The following is a 20,717-nucleotide window of genomic DNA, read 5'->3' as shown; positions in this document are numbered from 1 at the left end:
TCAGGGTTTCATCAATTGCCTTTAATATGCCAATGAGCTTTTGCGGTCTACCTGAGAACCAACCTCCATTTATAAGAATGACTTAAACTAGAAATTATGCTCCTAATTTTAAACATTAAAACAAACGTTGGGAACCTAATCCATTTGTAACTTGAGAAATACCTACAGCCCTCCAAACAAGGCAATTAACGGGAGAATGAGGATGGAGAGAAAAGCTATTTGTCAGAAGAAATTCGACATACACGTTACACTTTTCTATCTTATTATTTTAGTATTCTTCCTGTGAAATCCAATTTCCTTAAGTGACCTCTGTTCATAGGAAACTATTTTGTTTAATCTGTGGGAGCCGTGGCATATTTTTAACCATCTCCGAAAGCCAGCTCCCTCTCCACTGATCGTGCCTGATACCCAAACAGATGTTTTATAACACTCAGCACACATGAGCTCACCACTGGCAAGTCTTTTGCACACAATCAGCCCGCAGTTCTTCTCACATCTCCCCTGTCATCCCACAAACTCAAATTCAGAACTCACAGGCAAGCTTGAGTCCTTACCATGGTAACAAAAGAGCAGAAGATGGAGAATGCAATTTTGAAATTTAATTTATTAATATTTTATAAATCTAATGACCAACTGGGAAATATGCAATACACAGAGTTAGCCAAACTGAGAAGTATTAAAAAAAAAAATGTGCAAACTATCTGCTCCAAAAGAATTCAGATTAAAATATTCAAGTAAAGGGCTCCAAAGCGACTTTGAATGAAATTTGATTGAATCATAAAATATTAGGGCTGAAAGACTCTTGGATGTCATCTAGCTAGAGCCACAACTTTGTTTTATAGATGAAGAAGCTGAGGCTCATAGAGAGAAAGTGACTTACTCAAAGTTTCACAGTGAGTGTGCCAGTGGAACTGGAGGCCTGCCTCCCAGGCCTGCCTCCCAGGCCTGACCCACAGGGAAGATCACAGCCCTACACATCCAGTTTCCTGTCTCTGTTCTCCTTAGACCATTGGTGTCTGCAGTTCAAAGCTGGGGAAAAGCCAGACCCTGGTCAACAAGATCTGTCATCCCGATGACACCATGATTGTTTCAGAGTGTGTTACTTCCAATTTAGGTAAAGGGTTTTGTTGAGGGACAATTTCCTATGATAAATCAATCAAAAGTAACCCAGAAAAAGTATTTTTAAAGGTAACATCTAACATTTCTAGTGTGGCTATCAAGGGGAGCATATAAGTCCTTGCCACCCTCTCCCAAGATTCTAGAAGATGTCCAAAGAGACCATGAGGAGATGACCAAGGAGACCTAAACTCACCTCCATGAGTTCACGGTCCTCTGATCCTCTGAGAACCTAAACTTGCAGGGAAAAATCTGAGCTTTCAACAAAGGCTCGCTCCAGCTCAGAAACTCTCAGGGACATGAACAGTATTTGCTGAGTACCAGCTTAAACCTAAACCTAGTGCTGCATTAAAAATCTCAAGGAGAGAAGTCCCAGATGCTGCCTCAGAGATGCTTACCCACCAGCTGGGAAGCAAAATTTATACTGAAAAGAGTGGCATAGTATACCCTCTCATTGAACAAATATTTGTGGAGGGTTTAGGATGGGCCAGCCTGGACATCCTGCAATAAAAGAGCAAGAAATTATTTGAAAGATGTAAGCCAATACTAGATCACGAAGGGTTGCATACGCCATTGGAGGCATTTGAATTTTATTCCAAAGATGGTGGGGAGCCAGTGAAGGATTTTAAGCTAGGCAGTGAATTGACCAGACTCATTCTGGGAAGATCTCTTGACAGCTAAGTCAAGAGCTGATGGATTGTGGCCATCTGCTACATGGTGTGATAGCATCTACAAGTGACTCAAGAAATTATTTGTAGTTTTAGTCTATCTTCAGGATAGTACAGTGAAAAGAGGAATAGCGCCTAAGACAAGCAGGCTGGTTTTAATCCTACTTCTACCATTTACCAGCTGTATAATCTTGGGCACATTATTTAAATATATCTAAGCCCTCAGTCTCCTTTCTGTATAATAAAGATAATAAGACTTAGCTCATAGGATTTTGATAATAAATAAAAAAGATGATGTGTCTGGACATTTCCAATAATCTTCCCAACACCATTCGATTCAGTCAAGTCAAAATGTCATTTTCCAGCCTGGAAGGGTGGCCACCTAGCATCCTGCAGAGCAACCACTTAGCAGAAGATATTGTTGTATTTTCTTCTTAGCATTTATCCAGAGCATTTTGTTGCTAATGTGTGGAAATAATTGGCACTGATTCTTTGTAAATGAGCAAGCGGAGGTAAATTGAGGTCAAAGCCAAATCTTGGATCTGAATCAAACCACCCAAAAACAATACTGCAAAGAATTAAACTGGGTTACAAAGACCAGTGTAGGAACTGAGTGCGCCAATCGCCAATCGTCCTAGCAACATTTTAAGCAAACACTGGTGCAGATTTGCTGGCATACATGACACTGAGAACATCTGGCCTTTCTATTATCCTCTTGCAAGCAAAAAATGATGTCGTGTAAACTGATCTTTAGGCCAATTATATGGTCTAAGTGATACAGTGTTTGCATTGGCTCCTCCTGCTCCAGGTTTTAAGAACTTAATTTGCAGCCACACCCCACCCTGAAGCCCTAATTGTGTCTTACTGTAATGGACCCCAGAGATTTGTTTATGTGAAGTCTGCACCTTTTTTCAGGACAATAAGTATGTATAAATACATCATCAGACAACTGAGTGTGCAAAGCACAATGGGAGGTCCTATAAGAATAAGTTACAGGAGTTTCCTAGCAATGAGAGAAGAGGATGCATAGGAAGGCGGGCTCTGGGGGCTGCTCTGATCACGGCCAAAGCTACATTTTTTTTTCCCCCTGTATACCAGTTCTATTACAGAAGCCAGGTGTGGCATATAAAGGCTCTAGCCTACTGCTCACTTAGAAGGCACTAAACTAGGAGTCAGAAAACCTAACACTACCTCCAGCTCACCTCTGTACAGTAGACAAGGTCATTATTGTGTCTGAGAAGTTTCCCCATCTAGACTCAACTTCATTTTCCAAACACCATGTGCTGGGCACTGTTCCAAGCCCTTCACCAGCACTGATTAGGTTAATCCTCATAATGACTATCAGTGGCAGGTGGTATTATTATCTCCACCTTATGTCACACAGTGGGGTGTCTCGCAGCAAGGGTTTGGCAGAGGCAGTGGGCTTACCCCTTCCCTTCTGGCTGCTTAAGGAGTGCTCTAAGCTGTTGAGTCAGCTCTAATGTACTCGGGGTCTATAATGAACCACAGCTCAGTGCTCTGAAGCAGGAGACCAAGGATGCAGCCCTGGAGTGTTACTGACCATAGGAAGGGGGCTTCTTCTTCTCTCCACACTGCATCCCCCACCCCTAGCCCGCTGCAGCTAAAGCCAAGAGGTCATGACAGCAGCTGGAGGGGCTGACTAGGGAAGTCTTTCTCCCTATCTCACTCCCCGCCCCTGCATCCCCTCATCCTCACACCTTTAGATTAATGGGCTTCCTCCCTGGCCCCAGGCCACCATCACTGACCCCTAGAGGGAGGGAGAGAGCCGTGATGGCCAGCCCTAAAAAAATCTGAAGCCACACAGGGACATGACCCCAGATACCAGCAGCTCCTACCCCAGGATTGGAATTTTCCTTCATCTTTAAAGGAAATGAATTTCTCCATTCTCTTGGTCTGACTTAGCATGTCTAGGAACGAAGGGCAGAATATGTAGTACAGTAAATCCCAACTCTGAGTTGTCCATTACAGGAATTTATCACAGATGTTAATCATTAGGGCTTTAACATCTTGAAGGAAAGAGCTTTATCCAGAATCATAAATAAACTGTAACCAAGGCTTAGATTTACAAAGCTGTAAAAGATTGCTGCTTGGAAAATTGGGAATGTACAGTACTGGGTTACAAAATCAACTTAAGGCATGAAAGCTTGAACTTGATCTGGGAGTTCTGGGCAATGCAGTGAGAAGATAGTAACTTATTTCTGCAGTTAGTGGACCCCCCAGTCAAAACCTAACAAAGTTAAGCTCTGGTTTAATTTCATGAAATGCAAGCTCAGAGAAAATGTGGTGCTGTCATCTAAATATGACATTGTATTTTCTAAACCAATAGTGGAGCAGCCAAGTACAAAACAAGGTCACTCCCTTCAAGAAGTTTCTCATCTGGTCAGGGAGGTAAGGCATTCACAGATCAAACAATTATAGTATGCAGGCTTCGGTGTCTGGCATAGACTGTGATTAGAGAAGAACTTAGGGAAGAAGCTGGAATCATCAGGGAAAGATGTGTGAAGGAAAGGGGACTTGACATAGGACTCAGAGGATAAGTAGAGATGTGCACGTGTAAGGAAAGGTTTGCTCGGTCCCCTCATCTCCCACAAACATACATTGTCTCCCTACTATAACTCTCATTCCAAACTGAGTCTCAAATCAAACACTTGTATATCCTACAGGTAATTGCCATACAGCTAATTGTTCCTTAAATTCCACTAACCCTACCTATTCCTAGTTGTGGGGACTTGGGAAAGTGACTTAACTTTTCTGAGCCTCAGTTTCCTCATCTATGAAATAGTGTTGCAGAAAAGTTGCAAAAATCAGACGGGCAAGAAACCAAGTAGGACTCTGAGAGTTGGAGAACTCAGGTTTATTTCGCCAGTGGTCCCAGAGGAGCTAGCGCTCTGAAGATGTGGGCCTGGAGCTCAGTTGCAATATTGCTTATATAGAATTTATTTGGCATGGACTGATTGGTTAATTTGTCCTCAGATGGTTACAAAGCCCAGGAGTTGCTATGGGTTGCAGGCAACTCCTGCAAAGAGTTACAAAGTGCGAGTTGCTGGGGGTACAGACAGTTACATTTGTTGCTTAGACAGAATGAGCAAAAGAGAAGATAAGTCTTTAGTTAATTTCGAGTATAGCCTAATGCAGCAAGCATAGCTACAGAACCAGAACAAAGAGCTGACTAGCCTTTTGAGTGAAAATTCCTCTTCAATAGAACAATGGATAATAATACCTGGCTGGCAAGGCTGTTGAGATTAAAATTGATGACTTCTGTACTCAGCTTGACCCTGTGCATCTAGTTAAGGTCATTCTCCTTCTCTACCTCCTCCTTGAGAGAGAGACTGCAGGAAAATATAAATTTTAACAAATAATTCTGCAACACAGTAAGCCCAGAAAAAGGAAACAGGGAGCTTATTTTTCATCAAGTTCTATTGTATGCCAGTAGAGCATTGTCATAAACATCATGTCCGCTTTCTGCATATTTCTTTCAGGCCACCCACCACACTTCTCACTTGCCCTGTTATAAGGTCATAGCAAACTTCAGCTCACATTTCTTTCTCTCTGATTTTCTTCCAGGGGCGCTGTATCAACTTCACCAGAGTCAAGAACAGTCAGCCCGCCAAGTACCCCCTCAACAACGCCTACCACACCACTTCGCCGCCTCCTGCCCCCATCTACACCCCGCCACCCCCTGCACCCCATTGCCCTCCCCCACCCCCCAGCGCTCCCACTCCTCCTATTCCATCCCCACCTTCCACCCTTCCCCCTCCCCCTCAGGCTCCACCTCCCAACAGGGCGCCACCCCCTTCCCGGCCTCCTCCTAGGCCTTCTGTCTAGACCCCAAAGTTCATGCTCTGGGCTCTCAGAAACTTTAGGGAGGAGGCTCCTCTGTGGTGTTAGAACAAGTCTTTCCAGTTAAAGGAGGCTTCTGCTTTGGAAATGAGTGGTGATAAAGCCCACTGATGTTCACACACCTTAAAAATTGGTTTGTAATGCCAATATACCAACAATTGTGATCGGCGGAAAGAAATCGAAATTCTGAAATGCCTGAAAACAAATATGAGGCAACTACAATCACAATTATAGCCAGCCAGCCATCACCTCTAGAAGGTTCCAGAGACTGTGAAACTGCTGAGATGCTCTAAATGGGATTGTTATCTCATAGAGACCAATAAGAAATCATTTCTCTGAGGGTGAAATGCAGAGTCGGATAAGAAATAACATTGCTGAGTTTCTAATTGCTGCCTTCCTTCCTCCACTCCACCCCCATCACTTAACCCTGCATGGACCCTTGGCCTAGGAACCAAGGAATCCTACCCCTGTACATCACCCAGAAAAGTGAAAACCCTTTGCCTACAACTTCAGGGAAAGCTTGGGTTACCCTTTGGGGCAAGAAACTCAACATCAGACAGATATCCAAAAGCACGTCTTACTGGGATTTGCAGAGGAGTAAAAACATGCCATATTTTCCTTCCAAATTCTCTTGGTTTCCAAGTGAGGAAGAGAGCGTGTGTTACTGATGGAAAAAGGTACGTTGTCATGTTGCTGTGTAAGTGAAATCAAGTGTGTGTGCTGTCAAGGGGAGTACTGATGGGAGCATCAGACAGTTTCTAAAACCCACAGGCCATCAGCAGCTTGGGGTGGCTGGCTTTGGCCCAACATAGTCCCCTAAATCAATAGATAATGCATTGTCAAAGAGCACCCAGTTAATGATTCTTGTGAAAAATCAAGATTTGGCTTTGGTTTAAATCACTTGAGATACGAAGAAGTGATTGATCCCATTTTCTAGAGACAAACATGAGTTGATCTTCCCAAAATGGCACCACTAGCACCTACCACACAATTTCACTGATTTTACTTTTCTTTCTTGGTAAAGTTGTATACCAGAGACTTTTAGGGAGAGCTGAGAGACAATGGTCCTTACATAATAAGGAAACTATCCCCAGGTTCTTTGATTAAGCCCAAAAAAAGCCATGTGTGTGTGGACACAAATATATTTCTTCTTGGCTTTTCAACATATTCACAAATTATTGTCAACTGTTAACCCAGAGGAAATACTCCAGAAATGCTCTGCCTGAAATTCCCACTATGCCTATGACCCACTCCATTCCTCCAAGTCTTTCTAAATCCATTGTCAGCAGTAAGCCCTATAAGCACTTTCTAAACATTTAGCCTCATCAGTGTTTAATGGGGTCATTGTTGAAGGCCTCCTGCACCAATCTGTTCAAAATTATCTCCCCCTCCAGCTTTCCACGTGTCTTAAAATTTCTCTCTCAAACCCCTTAAACCTTTTGAGGAACAAAGCAGAGTATAAAATAAATATAACTTAGTGCTTTAAGCTATGGTCTCTGAAGATCCTTCAAGAACCCATGAGGCCAGCCTCATTCTTTGACCTTACTTAGAATAGAGACATAAGGACCTGGCATGCATTCCATAAACTCCAATTCCTATAGCCATGGCAGACATTACTAATCAATCGCAGCACTATTTCCCATGGAGCCCAATGATTTCTTTGCAACTCTCAAATCACAACTTCAAAAAGCTACCGCTCATCAATCAGAACTGAGAGAAAGATGAGCCCTATTTGCCATCCCTAAGGAAAAACAGGGATTGTGTGGGAGAATGGGGAAATCTTTGGGCATAAAAGGTACAATCAGGAAAACAGATCTGGGCAGAGTGCCTAGACCACAGGTGCTAAATCTGTAGTACCAACACCAAACTGACACTTCTCCAAGCGTATCTCAGATCCAGCCCTTCTCCCAGCCTGCCACTTCCAAAGAATCCCCCAGCCTTCTCATAGAGCTAAAATCAGAGATAGTCTCCAGAACTTATAAAAACAACCTCCCCCCATAGTCCCCCAACCTGGCCCATATCGTCTATATTTAGAAAACTAGGCTTCTTCTTTAGTATAGTCCTTCATGAAGTGGGAGCCAGGATGTCTCGGCCACCTGGAGTGACATTGCTGGACTCCAGAAAACCATTCTATAGAAGAATGGATTCCCCAGGCTCACAGTGTAGAGACTTTGAGCCCATGGAACCCGTTTTGACTGCTGGCAGTACGAAACGGTCCACCCCATACCACTGCCGTATGACTCACTGCGGCCATAAGAAAGTTCAAGCCACGATGCTGTCATCCTTGTGCAAAAAGATGGCGGGCATCGGGTGAGAACAGACAGTCATGATCTCAACAGCACGTCAGTCAGAAGCCCTTTGCAGTTTCCGAGATGTTGTTTGATGAACTTTTTTGGTGAAATAGGGAACTGCAAATATATGATGATTTTGAAAAGGGTTAGCAGGGTTTGTCCTTAAAACCGATTCGTCATGTCATCCCTAATCATTTAGAATTACAGTTAAGAAGGAAAAACATCTATTCTGTATGAACAAGGCAATATTTTAATAATAGGCTATTAAAGGCAGGAAGATTCTTTAACTGGTTTATAAAATCTATCAGTACTTGTATAATTCCCTGTAAAAGGCAGCAGACATATGATTGTGATCAGGAAACTGCACGAAATTATTTTTTCAACTCCCATGTTATTGTCCCCGTGAAGTTTTTTTTTATAATAAAACCCAATTTTTTGTTGTATATATTTGTATTCCATGCATTAGATGGAAGCATTTCTTATCCAGTGTGAATAAAAAGAACAGTTGTAGTAAATTATTATAAAGCCAATGATATTTCATGGCAGGTTATTCTACCAAGCTGTGCTTGTTGGTTTTTCCCATGACTGTATTGCTTTTATAAATGTAAAAATAGTTACTGAAATGACGAGACCCTTGTTTGCACAGCATTAATAAGAACTTCGAGGGGTCCCCTCTGTTGACAACCAGCTCACAAACAGTTTCTGGCCTGGAGCTTGGCACATATGCCAGTGAGACACAAGTCTCTCTTTTACCAACGTCAAGAACCTGAACTGGTGGACAAATTAATAGTCTTGGATATCTGGCCACGGGTAACCTCATTGTAAATATCACTAGACTGGGCAGAGATGATTTCAAAGTTTCATATATACTAAAGTCCAAACACTGTCAGATGAGGGAAAACTATTAAAGAATTAGAAAAAATAATAATAATTATGAGATAATGAGCAACGGTTTCAGCTCAGTGCCAACTCAGTAAAAAACACGTAATGCTGTGTAAAATGGGTTGAATTAATTTGCAAACTATATAAAGATATATGCAGTAAAAAAGCCTGTTAATGCACACCAGATGGGAATGGGGTGTTCTTGTCAATTGCCTTTTCTAGTTATCTGAGCTCTACTATATTATCATACTTGGATAACCAATTTAAAAGAATTAGAATATGAATTTTTAAGTACACTTAACATTAAACTCTTCTTCTAATTCTTTCTTCTTTCTGTGATAATTCAGAAGACAGTTAAAGATCTCCAGTGCCTCTGAGTCATTGTTATTAAAAATCAGTTATTGCTATACCATGCTGTAGGAGACCAGGCTAAACCTATACAATGACAAACCCTGGAAGTTGCTTTTTTATAAAAAAAAATAATAAATTCCTAAAATCAACTTTTTTTTACTGGTGTCTCTTTGTTATAAAAATAAGGTATAGATAGGTCAAGTATTTCACATCCTGGTCATAATAAAATGGCTGTCGTTCTACAAATGAAATTATATTTCTCAAATTATTTTATGCCCTCCACGAAACTCTTTACTGTCTTGATTACTCTCATTTCTTCTTTAGCTGTCCAACATTGAAAATATTTTTTTATTTCTAGTAACGGTTTTAAATTTTTTTAAGTAATCCATGCTAAAAGAAAAATAAAATAGAAAATGGAGACAGAGAAGCACACAAAGTAATGAAGTAATGTATCGTTTAGGACTGTGTCTAGCTGCTTGTAAGAGAAACATGGCTATGATTGATTTGACTCACAGAGCAAGGATTCCAGAAATTTTCAGCTGATCAGACTGGGCGGTGTTATAGATAGTGCCGCATTAAATACTCTTCTATCTACATACACAGCAAAATATGTTTAGTATTTTTAAATTTCTGATACAAAGTACTTTATTCTTAGCAGCTTCAATTCAGCATCCCCACTTAGATTTTGTGTAGGTAAAAGAGTGTCTCTTACTAGTTCCTGAACTTATTTCTTTACAACTCCTCATTAAGTCTTGAATTTATCTTAATTGGAATAAAACCATCTGCAAACAAAATCATGCCACAATTTCTTTCCAAGATTTCATTAGTATTCAACTTTCATAGCATGTTGAACACATGGACATTTTTTAAATTACATTCTCAATCATTGAATCATTTTGAGATAACTGGCTAGCAATTTGGAAGGGAAAAAAAGTTGGAGCCCTACCTCACTCTTTACACTAAAATAAATTTCAGCTGCGTTTAATTTAAGTGTAACAAAACCAGGAAAGTACTAGAAGTGGAAAAAATGCTTGCTATATGGAATGAAGAATTTTTAAATCCTGCATATTGTTTGCATTACCAACCAACTTTCATACGAAATCACTTCAATTACGCTAATGCTCCAATGCACTAAATTGAATAAAGAAAGAAAACGTTAGTGACAGGAATAAGATCATTGATCAGGTAGTAACTGTGAACTTGGGTGGGAGATCCACTATTGTTCATCACTAAATCTAATTTTCTGTCCTTGGATAAATATGTGTTTCTCTGTAGTCTCTCTAAGGTATATAATAATTCAGTATAATTCTTTGTCCATCTAAATACATTGTAACAAGGTCAATGTTGCATACAATTATCAAACATTTGGTATAAGGCTACAGAGTTGGCATATGCAAAACGGATGGATTTTATTCTGATTACAATTGTATTGTGTTGGCTTGAACCACCGCACCCCTACTGGAAAGTTAAACCTAAACAATTTTAAAGCCTTATAATTCCACTGGGTATAATATTTGATTCCTCTCCTTTTTACTCAATATTCAAATGGGCACTTAGTTATATAAATTCTTCTTGCTCTATTTAAGTTGGAACAATTTTAATATTTAGAGTTAAACTGCACAATATCTCCTTTACTGAGTTTTAAATATCATTTCACAGTGTACTTATAAAGCAACAGCAGTAGTTAACAAAATGCCTGTGTCACTGGAGAGCTCAAAGCAAAACTCTGTCAAAAGACATTCGATTAATTATACATACTCAGTATTTTAGCTGGCATCTTTAGTTGGAAGTTTCTTGTAAACATTAACATGGATATAACTCATAAAAGACATCTTCTTTTGTGTAGTGAAGTAGTTTGCATTCTTGTAAAACATTTTAAAACTACAAGGAATGTTGCGTATGAGTGCTAAGAGTCCAGAAAATATTTCATTTTCTTCTGAAGAAGAAGTCTTAAGACAGGAGACCTGTCAGCCACCCATCACTTACCCCTTTCAAATTGTACACCCCAAGGAGTGGCCACAGGAGACTTACATCCCTCTATCTTCACATTTTTTTAACTACAAGTATTCTGACATTACTCTCCTTTTGAGCCCCACCCCAGCTTTACAGGATACAAAGCGCATGTCTTTTTGTTCAGTTTTACTCTTGGAATTATTTACAGGACACCTATAGATTCTGTAACAGACTTGCAACCAAGCTCTTGTGGAGATAGATAAATATTTCATGTGAATGCAAAGAGTAGTTCCTAGATAAGGTGATACATAAGTATTTACATCCATCCGAAATTACAGAAATGAGCTTCTCCCCAGCTAGAGTGGATTCCGAGTGAGTGGGAAGCAGCCTCTGTCTCTGCAGAGGTGGTCCAGGGGTTCAAAAGGCAGGCTCCTAAGGGTGGAAAGGAAAACAATGGGAGATCCTCAGACAGGAAGTTGAGAGAAGCAAATCCGGGCAAGAGCAGCAAGAAAAGAAGAAGTAGCAAACAAAGCTGCATAGGTTCTGGCAATCCAACACCTGCAATTAGGTATGGTGCAGGTAGACTAAGGCAGGCATGGTAATATAGTCGTTAGGATGTAGCAAAGAACCAAGTGACTATTTAACTTCTGGTAGCTCTAACTGCACGGCTGGGGACGCCTTCACTGAGAACAGTACTGACAGCTGACAGAGCTGAGCCAAGAGAAAGTCCAGCCATATCCTATTCAATTGCTCTTGTTCCAAATGATGGCAGAGCTGGTAGACCCCCAAACCTGAGTGAATAAAGCCATCCATAAATGGAGTGTTAAACAAAAATCTTTACAGCCAAAAGCTTGTCTGAAAGAAAGAGTTTATCGAAGCACATGCTAGCCAGAAAAAGGACCAAGTCCTGGCACGCACAGTCCGAACCACCAGCAGGAGGGCTAGATGGAGAAGACAAACATGTCCACCGTCCCGGAACTGACAGGCTCTTTTATAGATTAAGTTTGGGGAAGAAAGATGTAAGTTGTTTTGAAAGAAATTACACTGGCTTTAGACAAAGGGGGAGGGAGAAGGTGAAGCGGGGCTGGTTCTGGGATAGGTACATAGTGTGTAAGGAAGAAGTGTTTCCTTTCCGTATGGTTGTGGGCAGCAGCCTGGAAAGTCCGTGCATAAGTGAGGTGTGGTGGCGCCTGGTGATCGGCTACTCATTCTTTCTAGGTAACTGCAGAAATAGCGACCTGGGTGCTAATTCAACATACATTCAGAAATGTAAGCAGTCGCGTCGATTGTGGCCTGTGGTTGTTAGCTGAGTAACCTCCCTTGTCTCTTCCATCCAGGCTCTGGCCTGCTATAATTAAATTTAGGACACCTCAGAATTTTTTTCTTGTCAGGAGTAATGTGAGTTCCAGCCATTTCTCCAAGAAGAAAAATTTTCTTTCCTGCTTCAAACAGGCGTGTAACTATTTGCTACAAACACTCCTCTCTGATGTCACATTTGACTATCTTCTCCACTCTGTGCAGGAGTGGATTGATGAGCACCTCTTGGTGCTAACACAGACCCTTTTCAGTGTCTGTGCCACACATGTACAGTTTCAGTGATTTTGCTCCCCGCGTTTCGATAAGGCTGACCAGACTTTCAGACTCGTTCACTTCTGTATCTGCTCCAATGACGTAATTGCTGCTATGAGACCTACAGAGCTACAAGAGAATTGGATTCCACAACCAGCCCTTGTCGGACATTTCCATTTGCCCTATCAAAGCTACCACAACAAATGCTTGCTCTCACCAGGCCCTGACCACTCTATATGTTACTTGCTGAGGCTCTTGATTCTTACAGGGTTTCAATGTTTAGATAAGCTTACTTTTTTTATTTTTTTCAATATTTGCTTTTAGGAGATTTTTAAAAGACCATTATCTTTATTTAATCTTGAACCATTGATACAAACAAAAATAGATCTTGTCTAGCACTGTATCCTAGACATAGTTTTCTTGCTGCAACCTAGACATAGTTTTCTTACTATTAATAGTAACTGGTAGTTGATTTTTTAAATTTTAATTTCCTTAGCAAGTTAGTAATAGAAAAAAAAATAACATTCTTAACCTGATAAAAGTCATTCATCAAAAAACTACACAAACATTATACTTAAAGAAAAAATATTAGGAGTATATCCTTTATACAAGAAAGAATTATAATCACCACCAGTATTGTCCACCTTTGGTCCTAGCCAGTACAATAACATAAAAAATGTTTAAATAATAAAAATAAAAATAATAATTAAAAAATATCAGGAAGAAAAAAATTGTCAATATTTGCAGACAATATAATTGACTACCTAAACATTCCATGATAATCAACTTAAATATAATTAAAACTAATAAAAGAGGTCAGTGAGCTGGCTGGGTACATGATCAACACCATCAGTGACCATCACCAGTTAGAAAATTGCCTATTCATAATAGAAAAAAAGTAACTGTATATATTTACATTTTAAAGTCATATATAAATGTTATATACAGACATACTTTGGAGATCTTGCAGGTTGGGTTCCAGACTACTGCAATAAAGATAATAGTGCAGTAAAGTGAGTCGTGATCTTTTTGCTGGTGGAGAGTCTTGCCTTTGATTTGTAAAAAAAAAATGCGACATCTTTAAAGCATAATAAAGCAAAACATAATAAAACAAAGTATGCCAGTAAATATATTTATGTGCAAAATATGTGCAAAATATGTGCAAAACTTATAAAGAACACAACTATACGACTTTATAAGCTATCCTTGAAAATACATTTTATGGAGAGCTGTACTACATTCCTGAATGGGATTTATTACAGAAAAGACATCAGTTCTCTCTCACAAATACATAATCTACAAATTCAAATCAATGACAATAAAAAAAACTAGCAAGATTTTTAAGTAATCAAATGCTGATTCTAAGTTTAAATTAGAAAAGAAAATAAACAAATATAACCAGTATATTGTAAGACAACAGAACAATTTTCAGATGTATAAATATATGGAAGTTTAGTTTATGATAACTGTGGCATTTCCAAGAACTAATTCTTTAATAAAAGGCTAATTGGAGAAAAAACAGGGTGACATTTTTATCTCCACTACATAAAAATAGATTCCAGGTGGATGAAAGAGAATACAAGCAAGTTTTATTGCTTCTAATTGATAGTAACTTTGTCCACTGTCAGCAATGTCCTATGAATGGAAGTTTCTTATAATCTTGCCAATCAGACAGGTAGGTTTCAACTCCCAGGAAAGAGCAAGAAAAGGGCAGAGAGAAGAATGGAAGGGCAGGAAAGAGTAGAACATATGTTAGTGTAGCCACTCCAGTAACGATTCCATGCATATGGTGCCTGTCACATAGTAGTGGTTCATCAGTGTCAGTTGAGTGAACAAACATAAATGAAGACACTCCTGTCCAAATGTTTAAGTAAATCAACAGTAGAAATGGAAGCTATATCTGAGACAATGTTTTCTTTCAAGAACTAGAGATGATAAAGGAGTTTTCGTTTCCCCACTGCGTTTTAGCAAAGTATTCAGTGTGGACTCTCACTGGGTGGTATTGAATGAACTCCTATGAAAACGTATTAACTTCATCAGCCAACTGGATTACTTCTCAATGCATACACATTCTTCTACATTCTGTGTCAGTTGAGGTCAAGTCCTTTTTGCAGTTGGCCTGGGAGGAAAAATAAGAGTAGATGCCAGGAATTTAGGGTAGGTGCCAGAAGGAATAAAAAGCACCAGCACTGGCAGTCACCAGAAGAATCAGCTCCAATTTTTCTCGTTTGTTTATCAAATGTCCTGTCACAGGACCAGATTCCCTGCCATTCTATGAATGCACAAAGCAAGACTCAACAGTTGTGTCATGGTTCATCGAGGAAACAGTGAGAATCCAGAATCAGGAATCAAGCTGTGGTGATATCCATTAATGCATCCATTAACAAAACAGCTGTTTATTTGTAGATTTATGTTCTGATATTTCACAACTGCCTGAAAGGGCTTTGGTCAGTTCACCTCGGTTTGTCGAGCGTGTCTGTTAAATTCAGTCTCAATTACTGTTAATGTTGTTGCCTTTGTAGTAGACTACAGAAATGATGCTCACTTTTTTTTAATTAATAGATTTTATTTTTTAACAATTTTAGGTTTATAGAAAAATTGAGCAGATGGTGCAGAGAATTCTCATATATCCCCTCTTTCTTGCACACAGTTTTCTGTATTATTAACATCTTGCATTAGCATGGTACATTTTTTAAAATTGCTAAGTCAATAAATACTAAAGTCCATAGTTTACATTAGAGTTCACTTTTTATGTTATACCATTCTATAGGTTTTGACAAATGCACATGTATCCATTGTGTACCTCTCTCTCCTTACGCCCTTGGAAATCTCTGCTATTTTTACTGTCTCCAAAGTCTTGCCTTTTTCAGAATACAGTAAAGCTGGATTCACACAGTGTATACTTTCTTCAGATTGGCTTATTTCACTCAGAAAAATGCATTTAATTTCCTCTGTGTTCTTTTGTTGCTTGATTGCTCATTTTTTATTGCTGAGTAATATTCCATTGCATGGATGTACTGTAGCTTGTTTATGCATTCATCTATTGAGAGACACTGATGTTCACTTTCTGATTGATTTGAATGGCTCATAGAGAAAAATCAGTGGGATGGTTTTATGTTTTTTATAAACTATTCTAAAGATTTTTGGTATGTTAATAAGATACAGGTTGGAGAGAAAATGAAAGTTATCTATTATTCCAACACCAAGACAAAACCTCTTAAACATTTTAGTTTATTTCCTTTCAGTAATTTTTGTTCATATATGCCCATTTTTAAATATTGAAATCATACTACAAATATAATTTTCTATCTTGTGCTTTTTAATGAAAATTTGTAGTGGTTAGTATGAATGCTCTGCCCAGAACCCCTCTTCCAGACTGACAAATGACATACCCACCCTAGCTGCTGAGAGTATCAGTGGCTCCCAATAGCTTTTGGGATTCTTGAGTTTCGCTACCATCTGTCTAAGAAAAAACTTGTTTATATTGCCATAAATTCATTGGGCTTCCTGAACCTGAAGTATGCATGTATGTTTCATCAATTCTGAAATATTTTGCATTATCTCTTCAAAATTGCTTCTCTTCCATTCTGTCACCTTTCATTCTAGAATTCCACTTAGACATATGTTAGACATTTTGCCCTGTCCTCCATGCTGCTTAACCTGTCTTTCATATTTTTTACCTCTTTGTCTATTATGCATTCCAGATAATTTCTTCAGATTTAGTTTCCTGTTCATGGACTTACTACCTATATCTAATTTTCTCTCTAAACCATCACTGGAGGTTTTTTTTAATTCCAATTTTTATATTTGTCTTTTATAAAAATTCTATTTGATTGTTTTTCAAATGTGCCTATTTATCTTTGATAATCACTGAACCTTAAATTTTTCATTACCACTTCTCTTTCTTTAAATATATTAGACATGCTTAATTTATATTTTATATTCAATAATCCCCATATTTGAAATCTTTGCTGCTTGATTCTGCGGTTTGTTGTTCCTGCTGGCTTCTGTTCATAGTGCCTACCTCCTTAAATGCTTTTTGATTTTGACTCTGAGCTCACATTCCTCAGGACTTTATTCATGGAAAACTTTGAGGTTTGTGTTGTTATTGCATTTCTCCAAAGAGGATTTATGTTTGCTTCTTCTAATCATTACAAACCCAGAACTATTTTAAAATAAATTCTGACCTAAAGTTATTTACCATCATGAAGGTAGTATAAATTTGGGTTACAAACTTGAATGAATGCCAGCTTATGGTTAAGAATTCTCAAGAGAAAATTTTCTCCCTTAACCTAATATTGACAAGCAAGCTTCCTTGTTATTTCCATCTGTAAGGCAGAGTATTTTTCTAGTTCATTCATATTCTATTACTATGTTGTGTTTTAGGGGTCCCAGTTCCTTACCTTGGCTTTTGTCTCCTATTCACTCTACCAACATGTGATCATCAAAATGAAAGCTGGTCTTTGAATAAGTGACTGATTCCAGGATTGGGACACAAAAAGTAGAAGATGAAACTAAAACATTTGGTTAAATCAGAAAGTAAGAAACTGCTCAGAAAAATATGGAAAGACATCAAAGAACAAAAGAACCAGAACAATGGGATTCATACTGCATCTGGTTAAATTTAGCAACATCATAAATAGTGGTAGTGATAGAATATAATCCATGGAAAGAAATAAGAATCCATGAGTCCATGCTGAGATAGCTATATGATAAAGATAGATAGGTGATAGATATAAATGGATGATAGATTAGATAGATGATAGATAGATAGATAGATAGATAGATAGATAGATGGATAATAGATAATAGATAGGTGATAGGTAGATTGATAAATTAAAAAAGAAAAAAACCTTACAATAGAATGTTCACAAATAAATACCAACTACAGAAAGAATGATATAATTAGATAATCTCCATCTGGCAACCATAATAGTAACGATTATTTCAAGCAAGAATGATGAGTAGATATTGAAACCAATGGGCAAAAGCGTGATGAGAAACAGAATATTTACAAAGACCCAAAATATCTCACTAAAGATACTTATTAATTCCAAAAGAAAAAATTGTGACTTTATAATGAAGAAACTTAGCAGATACCACCTTCAGCAAGTAATCGCAAATAAAAAATGATCTCATGTGCTCCTGTATATAATGTACTGAGAAAGGCACAATATCACTTCTGTGATGTTCTTACCAGAAATGTATAAGCTAAATCCAACCATGAGGAAACATTAGACAAACACAAATTGGGGAATTTTCTATAAAATAGCTGACTTATACTCTTCAGAAATATACAGACCATGAAAAGACAAAGAAAGACTATAGAACTGTTCTAGATTAAACATGACTAATGAGACAGGAAAATAAATGCAGCCTGTGATCCTGGGCTGGACACTGGGTCAGAAGATTTTTGTTGTGCTTATTGTTATAAAGAGCATTATTGGGACAACTGGAAAAATTTGAATGAGGTCTGTAGATTAAATAATAGTATTGTATTCATATTAGTTTTATGATTTTGACAATTGTGCTGTAGTTATATGAGAATATTTTTGTTAATAGAAACTTTTATATATAAATTTATATACATAAATTTTTCCATATACAAACATATGAGGAGAGTCATAGGTAATAAATATAAATACATATACAGATATAGGTGTAGATATAGATACAGAGAAGGGAAGGGGAGGATAAAACAAAGGCAATAAGATGTTAACCACGTGAACATGTGCAAATCTAGAAGAATATACTGCAGAATTTTTTGTTCCATCATACTATTTGGAACATTTTTAAAAGTCTAAAATTATTTAAAAATTTAAAATTTAAAAATATGAAAGCTGATTTGGACAGAATCCAGAGCCAGGTTTGAAATCAGGACCTGAACAGGAGCGAGGCTATGCTAGAATCGAGGGAGGCTAAGGATAACCTGAATTTGAAAGAGTCAGAATCAATGAAACTGGGTAACGATGCTGCAGACTGAGTGAACCATGAGGCAAGGGATGACAGGAGTGAAGGCAGATGCTCCTCTAATACCTGGCACTCATCAATACCAACAAAATCGTAAGGATATACTCATTACTAACAACCGATTAACAAAAGCTCTTGGAGAAACAACACTCTGTACAATAGTTTCCAAACTATCCAGTTCCTTATATTAACTTCAGATTTGGGAAAAGGAAGAGCAAATAAATCTGTTTCAATTTAATGTGAATTCATTTGATTTATCAAGAATTGTTGAAACTATCCCACCATATTCTGATCTAAATCCTCTAGAACTGTGCTGTCTAATACGGTAGTCATTAACCCTGCGAAGCTATTCTAATTTAATTATTAAAAATTAAGTAAAATTTAAAATTCACCCCCTTAGTTATACTAACCACATTTCAAGCGCTCAATAGACACATGTGGCTGGTGGCTAATAGCTACAGTACTACACAGCATAAATATAAAACATCATTTTCCATCATTGCAGAAAATTCTGAACATTCTTGAATTCTACAGAAAACATCATACATCACTTTTCAAAGACTGAAGAGCTCACCATTAATGAAGATAGCCGTGATTTTGTTTCATCTCACTGTATTTGATTCATGGAAAGTATCAGGCAAAACTTGACAAATAACCTTGAATAAAGCTCAATCATTCTACTTCCTTTTGGATTTTATACCAAGAGAGTTCTTCGTGCCAAATGAAAGAGACTCATCAAGAAGAAATAGGAGTATAAAGAACCTTGAGACTATTGTAGACATTGTCAAGAAGATTCTAATACCCCCTTGTTTTCTGATGTTTTGGTTGATTCACATTCTCCTCACCCTCCCCCACACCTCTGCACTATGGAAAATACTGTTCATGTGTCATTCATTAGACAGAATAGTTTGGCAAGAAAGGCTTGACCAAGACCAACTTCCAATAATAAAGCCTATGATATTACCTAAGGAAGTCAGAAAATTGACCTAAACTTCCAAATTAGCTGCTAAGGAATTAGAGCTCTGCATTATCAGAACTAGAAGGGGATTGTGGGATACTAAACTTTCAGAGCCTACGATCCCTTCATGTCAGAGCTGACAAAGGCTAATTGTCCAATGTAAGCTGAAGGTAACATCGTCTGTGATCTCCAATGGATGTCTTAATTACACTCAAATGGAACCCAGATAAAAAAAGAAAGAAATGCAGAGTTTGATACCATTTACACAACACTTGAAAACATGCAAAATTATACCATGGATTGTCTCTTAATATAGTATATGTAATAAAAAATATAAAAACATACAATAATAATAAACACTAACTTCGAATAGTGGTTACCTCTAAGGAGAGAGGGTGGGGAAAAACATCAAGAAGAAAGATACAGAGAACTTCAACTATTATGTTAAGATTTTTTTAAAAAAAATCTGATGCAGGATGGCTTAATGTTAGAGTCTCATAGAACTGTTAGTGGGTACAGAAGGTATCAAATATGTTATTCTTGGATGTTTCTATTTGAAGTATTTCATAACAAAAGAAAACTTTAATAGAGTAAATTCTACTTTCTCTGCTTAGTGCTTGTGTGATCTTGAGTTTTCTTTTTTTTTTTTGGTTGCAAACAATACTAATAACAGGAGACACTAGAAACCAACCAGACACCCGCGTGGAGTCTGGAAGGAGGCTCAAGAGTGGCCAAGCACCAGGATGCGTTGTGGTGGTCTAGACCAGCCAATCAGACATGTGGCATGCAGTTGTCACGCTGCTCTAAAATGAGAGGCCAGAGATGGCCCATTTTTCCTTTGGACTGGAATGGATTGGAGCAGTAAAGCTGGGTCCTGGTATTCCAGCTACAACAGAAGGTTTGGATTTGCCAGCCTCTCTGCTTCCTTTGGCTGGCCATGCTTACTGTTTCTACATCTGTCCTCAGGTCAGGGGAAGTAGATATGTGGCTATAAACATATACAATGGTTCTTGCATATTAGCACTTCGAGAACACAGATTCAACCTTGCTGATCCGTAAGGGCTGAACACCACCTGTGGTGACTGACAGGCAGCCACC

General features: G+C 38.2%; 1 protein-coding gene across 2 annotated transcripts in view; it reads left to right on the top strand.

Annotated features, from left to right (window-relative positions):
- The window catches only part of ANTXR1 (anthrax toxin receptor 1), a 216,557-nt gene extending 199,384 nt beyond the window's left edge, over positions 1-17,173 (top strand). Inside the window, exon 18 of one of the 2 annotated variants that reach the window (XM_025045169.1) lies at positions 17,078-17,173. In XM_025045169.1, the coding sequence (XP_024900937.1) occupies positions 17,078-17,158 (81 nt within the window). In that variant the 3' untranslated portion in view covers positions 17,159-17,173. Of the gene's footprint in view, positions 1-5,369; positions 9,319-17,077 lie in introns of those variants that run through there. The other variant, XM_006909524.3, reaches the window with a different exon arrangement.
- Positions 17,174-20,717: the final 3,544 nt, after the last annotated feature.

Source organism: Pteropus alecto, unplaced genomic scaffold (assembly GCF_000325575.1).
Source record: "Pteropus alecto unplaced genomic scaffold, ASM32557v1 scaffold131, whole genome shotgun sequence".
Classification (NCBI taxonomy): Eukaryota; Metazoa; Chordata; class Mammalia; order Chiroptera; family Pteropodidae; genus Pteropus; species Pteropus alecto.
This window is presented reverse-complemented; position numbering and strand designations above follow the sequence as displayed.